Raw genomic sequence first — 7876 nt, forward strand, 5'->3', positions numbered from 1 at the left:
TAACCTCTCTATGCATCATCATACACTATGGTTTTTGGCATAGAAGCATCTTCTTGCTAGCACTTGTTTTAGAGGTAGTATACCACTTTTCTACCACTGAAAAGTGATAAACTACCACAAAAATGGTATACTTAAGAAGCATCATCATTCACTGCATGGTCTTAACTTGGAAGCATCTTCTTACTAGCACTTGTTTTAGAGGTAGTATACCACTTTTCTACCACTGAAAAGTGGTATACTTAAGAATCATCGTCAAATTTCACTACATGGTTCTAACTTGGAAGCATCTTCTTACTAGCACTTTTTTTTAAGGTGTATCAACACTTGTCAGTGGTAGTACACCACTTTTCAACCACTAAGAAGTGGTGTACTACCACTCGAATGTGCCTTATGTAGGCAATAAAATAACATAAAAGCGAGCATTGAAATAGTAACTCTATTTGACTTTTACTCGGAGGTAAATGTAACTCTAGATCCAACCTTCGAACCTTTACACAGTCTAATGCTGATGGATGATTATTTGTTATTTCTAATATCATTTTAGATGGTAAAACCGACATCACATGTCCCACTATGACATGGCATACTCGTGTTAGTGCAAGCCTGCCGCACAACAAGTTGGTATCGTCAACTTGAAATTAGAGAGGAGAGATTAATAATCTTCGAATAGTCAAAGCATTCGAGAAGCACTCGAATGAGCATATCTGAGAGTGTAGAGAGGAGAGGTTAATAATCTTCGAGTAGTCTCGAAGATCTAGAGAAAGGATGCAATGTGTGTAAAAACCTCATGGCTGGGGGAAGCACTCTACCGAGGCATCTTATAAATATATGGATACACGTAGTACATACCTACTTACATATATATGGTGGTGCGTGTCTGTGTGTTTGTCAAGGCGTCTTATAAATCTATGGTGGTGTGCGTCGCTTTTACTTCTAATTCCCATTAAAGACATAGGGGTTGTGTGTGTCCTTGTACTTTCGATTCCCCTGAAAGACATCGCAATGTTATTAGGTAATGAACCACACATAACATACCGTGTACATTCATGAATCCATGCGCTATGCACATCGACTCGCTATATAGTAATAATACATAAAGCAAGATTATAATAATTGTCCCAGTGTGACATGGGATACTCATGTTAGTGAGAGCCTGCCACACAACAAGTTGGTGTAATCAAGATTGAGTCGTCATTTTAGAAATTAGAGAGGAGAGATTAATAATCTTAAGATAGTCAAAGCTTTTGAGAAGCACCCAAATGTGCATATCTGAGAGTGTAGAGAGGAGATGTTAATAATCTTCATGTAGTCTCGAAGCTTTTGAGAAAACATGTAATGTATGTAAAAACCTTGCCGTGGGTGTGGCAACACTATGCCGAGGCATCTTATAAATATATAGATACACATACATATATATGGCAATGCGTGTCCGTGTGTTTGGAAGTAGTGTTGAAGGCATCTCATAAATATATGGTGGTGTCTGTCCCTTGTATTGAAGATTAAAGCAAGAGAATTATTCTTCATTAGTTGATGGGCCTTATGTAGGCAACAAAATAACATAAAAGGGAGCATTGAAATAGTAACTCTATTTGACTTTTACTCGAGGTAAATGTAACTCTAGATCCAACCCTCGAACCTTTGCACAGTCTAATGTTGATGGATGATTTCTAATATCATTTTAGATGGTAAAACTGACATTACATGTCCCACTATGCAATGGCATACTTGTGTTAGTGCCAGCTTTCCACACAGCAAGTTGGTATCATAAACTTGTAAATTAGAGAGGAGAGATTAATGTTGTTGGGAAGCACTCTGCCGAGGCATCTTATAAATATATAGATACACATAGTACATACCTACTTACATATATATGGTGGTGTGTGTCCGTGTGTTTGGAAGTAGTGCTGAAGGCGTCTTCGTATAAATCTATGGTGGTGTGTTCCCTTTTACTTCTAATTCCCATTAAAGACATAGGGGTTGTGTGTGTCCCTTGTACTTATGATTTCCCTAAAAGACATAGCAATGTTATTAGGTAATGAACCACACACAACAATCCATGCGCTGTGCACATCGACTCGCTATATAGTAATAATACATAAAGCGAGAATATAATAATTGTATCTAGTACTCTTGAATGGAAGACCATGTTTTTGATGACGATATAACCAACAACAACAGACACCACACCCACTATGGCATGGGATAGTAACATGAGTGAGGCCACCACGCAACAAGGTAAGGTGATCAAGATCGAGTCATCACCTTCGTCGAAATGAGCGAAGAGATGACAATCGCGCATTATAAGTGCAGTAAGGAGAGTGCAGTAAGGAGAGGAGTTTGAGAGTCCCTAGGTGATGGGTTCAATTCTTCTCCCTCTGCAAGCAAGCGATGGTACCATCTAGTGTGTGTGTGAGAGGAGTGTACTTTCAAATTTTCAGCCAAGCCCAAAACTAATATCATAATAATAGTAGCGAACAGAAGAGAAAAGCGCATAGGGCAGTTAGGTCGGTGGGGTCTTCAAGGTAGGTGGTGCCAGGTGGAGGGCAAAAAGGGATGACGTTGCTGATGAGAAAATATAACTCGGTACTTGTTGAGACGACGGCCTCCTCCACGAATGGTAGTTCACCTCCTCCACGAATGGTGTGTGTACAAAAAGCGCAATATGTGGGCCGCCGCCATCCGCATGTTCAACGTAGAGAAACACACAGGAAAATACACGTGGTCCCTTCTCTCAGATGCCATTTGGCACTTCGAACTCAACCGGAGCCAATGTCAGCGCACACCTTTAGGAATCCTGGGATCCTTCATACGGAGAAATATGTATGTGGTCGGTGTTGTTGAAGGCCTGAATGAAGAAAACTAGAAGAATAAATAAAGTCCAACATTTCCCGTGTTGGCTTATTATATAACACAGGGCCTTGTAAAAGCAGCAGCAAGGGAATTCCAACCATCGCACGTGAAACACTCGCGATTATACACACACATACACACACACACACAAAATTAGCCACCCCACAATCCCCGTTACGCTCCAACCACAATCAATTAGCCCCACTACTACGTACTCGATCACTACAATGCCTGGCCTTCCCTTGCCTCATATTGGCTTTGAGCCCACTATCGTCAGATTCGAGAAAATCACCGCGAATGCAGCTCAAGTTCAAGAATCAGTGCTCAATTCTATACTGGAAGAGAACGCTTCTTGCGAGTATCTCCGTAATTTCCGATTGCCCAACGGACACATTGATCCCCTCACTTTCAGAAGGTGTGTGCCTATGGTCACTCACGCTGACTTGAAGCCTTACATACAGAGGATCGTGGATGGTGAAATCTCCTCCATTCTTACGGCGTCTCCCATCGATGCCATCTGCTTAAGGTTTATCTGAGTATAGCTTGACATTCCATTCAAAATCTAATCTTATCGATCGTATTGCTCTGTAATTCACTCATATGATCAGTAAAAAAACATACCAAAGTGAATTTATATCTACCATGTATTAATGAGATTCAGCTACGGCACTGATCTGTTCAGCTCCGGAACTACTGATGCACGAGAGAAATACCTTCCTTACCACGAGGGCTTGAAGGCAGGTACCTTGGAGGTGGCTAGCATTGCTGCTGCATTCCGAGATCGGTGAGTTGAGACTTGCAATATTAAAGTAGCTTACCTGTAGATCGTATATATAATTGCTTGTTCGACTCATGATACCTCTTGCATATAGCGCGTGTGTATGATCAGTTTCTGCTGTTTTTCTTTCTCTTCCTTCCTGGGGATCCCTATTCCACACTATTGCTTTGATGTGCTCCACAATCCTCCAATTTTTTATTTATTTTTTAATAATTCATTGTGGCTAATTACACAATCCATATGCAGCGTGTATCCAACCGCACCAGGAGCTCGAATACTGGAGTTCCTATTTTGTGGGAAATTCTCCACTACAAAAGGAGGATTAAAGGCTGGGACTGCAACAACGCACATGATTAGGAGTGATGCCTTTAAATTGAGGCAAAAGCGCAATGGCGTGAGGCCATGCAGTCCAGACGAGGTGGTGTTTGGCTCAGATTGCTGGCAGTCAATGTATTGCCATTTACTGTGTGGCCTTCTGTACAGTCAAGAAGTGGAGGTGTTAAGCTCACCTTTTGCATATACATTAGTGGAGGCTTTGAGAACCTTGGAGAATGAGTGGCAAGACCTTTGCGAAGACATTAGGGTTGGGAAATTGAACCCTAAAATCACAGATAATTCACTGCTGATGGTTGCAATGGGCGATGTAGTAAGCCCTGATCCTAAGCTAGCAGAGGTGATCTCGTTGAAGTGCAGAGAGTTGATGGTGGGAGATTGGAATGGGGTGATAGAGGTGCTGTGGCCCCGGTGTAAATATGTGCTTTCGATAATGACGGGGGCGATGGAGGCCTATGTGGAGAAGCTGCGGCATTATGCGGGCTCCAAGGTGCCCTTGGTTAGCGCTGACTATGCTGCCACAGAGGGTTGGATTGGAGTGAATGTAAACCCAAGGTCAAGCCGCCCCAGCAACGTTTCTTTCACTATTGTTCCCAGCTTGGCCTTCTTCGAGTTTATTCCCTTGCACAGATCTAGATCGAGCACCACCAGGAAGTCCATGAGCGCCATTGACGACGTCCCTGCCGTTGCAGCTATTAGTGGCCCCTCTTCAACTGCCGCGTACGAGGAGGGCTCCCCTGTTGGCCTGACTGAAGTTAAAGTTGGCCAAGAGTACGAGATCGTCATGACAACCGCATGGGGTAAGCAAGCCGCCTCCTTTCTTGATCATTAATCGTTGGTGGATGACGAAATAATCACATGCCTGGGTTGCGGCATCGGTACGCCGTGGGCGGGAATCAAGCATTAACCGGCCGCCAACGTTTGAAATTAGTTGACTGATCACCCATTAACTATTTGCTTGCGCAGGACTCTATAGGTATCGCCTCGGGGACGTGTTGAGGGTGACGGGCTTCTACAATGCATGCCCACAGTTTGCCTATGTGTGCAGGAAGAATGTGGTGCTCAACATAAACATCGACAAAAACACAGAGAAGGACTTGAAAGTGGTGGTGAGCCGGGCGGCCAAGCGGCTCAGAGAGGTGAGTGGGAGGGCCATTGAGTTGGTAGACTACACAAGCTACGCGGACCAAAAGACAGCCCCCGGACACTATGTCATCTTCTGGGAGGTGCGTGGCGGCCGTAACAGGGCATGTGCGCACGACCCACATGAACAACAACAACAGCAACAACGTGGAGAGGCTAATGCTCTTGAAGACACCCAGCTTCAGCAATGGCTTGCAGAATGTGCCACCCTCATGGACTGTGCGTTTGTTGAGCCTGGCTACGTCACCTCTCGCAAAATGAGTACAATTGGCGCCCTCGAGCTCTGTGTGGTCCGTCCTGGAACCTTCTCAATGCTTCTAGATCGCTTCTTATCCAAAGGGGCGGCCATCACGCAATATAAAACACCTCGTTGCATTGTCTCTTCGGATATCCTCTCCATTCTCCGTGATAGCACCTCCGTGACCCTTTTTAGCTCAGCCACCTTCCACTAGCCAACCACCTCCTTGACCTTCTGAGTTCTAGTTCTCATTTGAGGCTAATTTTATCCACAGGTCCTCCCCCTGTGGTTTGATCTATGTACAAAAAGGGAGATTCGCTACCTAAAAAAGGTCACGAGGTACATGTCTACTACCTTATTATCACATTATTGCAAATGGTACTTCACTGTGTGTAAATACAATCCATTTCTCTTCTCCTAACATTTGGATTGTTGTCAATCCGAAATTTCAAATATGCAACATAATGCCCGATTAAGGTATTGATTACAGCTAGGGTTCAACCATCGACCATGCATAGTAGTTTGGGGTCATCATGTCTATGCCCTTGCTTCTTGGTCCCCTACTTGAAAAAATAATCCCTTTTGATCCGCGAATGCTATTTACAATCCGTCTCCACGTGTATTTTTTTCTCAATGTAGCAAAATTTCCCATGGAGGCGGAATGTCAATGCCTTGTGCTGATCAACAGATGTGAAAATCTGTACGATATAATTGCAGGTATTTTGGGCTACCCAGCTCACTGGCTGCTTGGGCAAGCACGTTAGGTAAGTCTAAGAAGGCACCGTGCCTCATGGTTTGTGACTAGCTTTCAAAGATCTAGTAGATGCTTAGGTGTTGTGATACGTCCTTTGTTTAAGGGTTGTAGAAGGAGATTAAGACCAAGGAGAAAGTACACAAAGCTGGATCCAACTTGGGAGAGAAGATGATCTTTCTCTCCACTCTCCTCTCTCCTTCTTCTCCAATAAACTCCTCTCTCTCCACCCCATCTCTTCTCTGTTAATCAGAGGATTAATACTTGATTAATCTTTTGATTAAAGAATTTAATTAAACCAAGCTTAATCATAATTAAATATTAATTATGATTAATATTTAATTAGAAAATTTCCTATTAAGAGAAGTTCACACGGGCGGGAGTAAAATAGAAGAGAAATTCAAATTTAAGAGACGAAGAGGATCCCACACACATAGGAGAGCATTCCATGCATCAACATGCTGCCTCTACTGCATTTCAGCACAAAACCGGCAGAAAATGGATAGAATATCCGTGGAAAACCACAAAAATGCATTAAAAATATATTTTTAACCATAAAAATGCTCTAAATTTTTCTTTCACAATTAGAAAAATTTTCCAAAAGAATTGTAGAAATTCAAGGAATCCATTCTATAATATCCATAATAAAACATGCGGTATTTTGGTAAAAATTTCCATTAATGCTTACTTTAAACCAAAAAAATAGCATTAAACTCACAGAATTCTCCCGCAACGTCAATTCATCCATTGAATAGTAGTAACACGCATTGCAACCACCATATCGATGATCCACGTGCAAATCATCAACATAAATCAATAAAATAATATTTTTATTTAGTAAATATTAAATTTTACTTTTAAAAATGACAAAAAATTATAATAAGAAAGAAAAAATAACAATAATTAACTAGATATTGCTCCCTCCATTATGGTTTTTAATCATTTGTCTCTATCTTTAAGTAGCTCCACCCTTGTATGTACAAGATGCTTCTTTTTCCATCTTGTATAGTTATAAGCTATCATATATGTTATCATATGAATCTCTAGCAGATCCTACAGCTATGGATTTGCGAGCTTTATGTTGACTGCTACATTCTCCCATAATTTACCTTCTCTCCTACCCATGGGCATCATCTCTTCCCATTCTGGCATTGGGGTCCTAATTGGATATGGCATGTAAAGGTGTTTTTTGGGGGACTGTGCTGTAAGCTTTATTGTGTTGTAGGGTTGAAAGGTGTTATCTACATTAGTACTTTGAAAAATTGCTTCAGCTTTAGCATTAGATTTTCAATGCTTATCAAATCTTCATACTCTATAAGAGGAATTTCTTCCAAAATATATGTGTCAGAATAATGTGATGGTAAAGCAACTAGTGATATGGTGGTGTTACCTCTATGAAGGAACTTGCTTGTCAGCCTCACTACTGGTGACTCCTCAGGGAAAAGAGTGTCAATGGGAAAGTCAAAGTAAAGAGAAGAAAATTCTAAGTTAGTAGGTTTGCCATCATTATTATTTCATTTAAAGGGAGGAATCAACTAGACATAAGCGAAACAATGAATGGGTAAGTATAACGATAAGGCTTATCCCCCTCTTTATCTTTTTTAGATGTGGATGGTGGGCGGGGACTTGGATTGATAAATATATTCATAAGGGTTATCTTTATCTTTATCTTCTTTTTTAGATGTGGTTGGTGATGGGCGGGGCTTGATGGTACTAATGAACATATCGATATCGGTTTTATCTTTTGGGGTTATTAGTATGGGGTATTTGATATGTTCATTAG

At 41.6% G+C, this 7876-nt stretch overlaps 1 protein-coding gene across 1 annotated transcript; it reads left to right on the plus strand.

Moving 5' to 3' along the window:
* Nucleotides 1-2943: 2943 nt before the first annotated feature.
* Nucleotides 2944-5685, plus strand: LOC147632835 (jasmonoyl--L-amino acid synthetase JAR6-like). Its single transcript, XM_086806939.1, has 4 exons — nucleotides 2944-3376; nucleotides 3533-3634; nucleotides 3875-4761; nucleotides 4928-5685. The coding sequence occupies exons 1-4, from the start codon at nucleotides 3078-3080 to the stop codon at nucleotides 5554-5556; spliced, it is 1917 nt and encodes a 638-aa protein (XP_086663065.1). The 5' UTR covers nucleotides 2944-3077; the 3' UTR covers nucleotides 5557-5685.
* The last annotated feature ends 2191 nt before the right edge of the window (nucleotides 5686-7876 follow it).

The sequence above is a fragment of the Cibotium barometz genome, chromosome 13, assembly GCF_041138505.1.
Source record: "Cibotium barometz isolate CiBa-2024 chromosome 13, ASM4113850v1, whole genome shotgun sequence".
Lineage (NCBI taxonomy): Eukaryota > Viridiplantae > Streptophyta > Polypodiopsida > Cyatheales > Cibotiaceae > Cibotium > Cibotium barometz.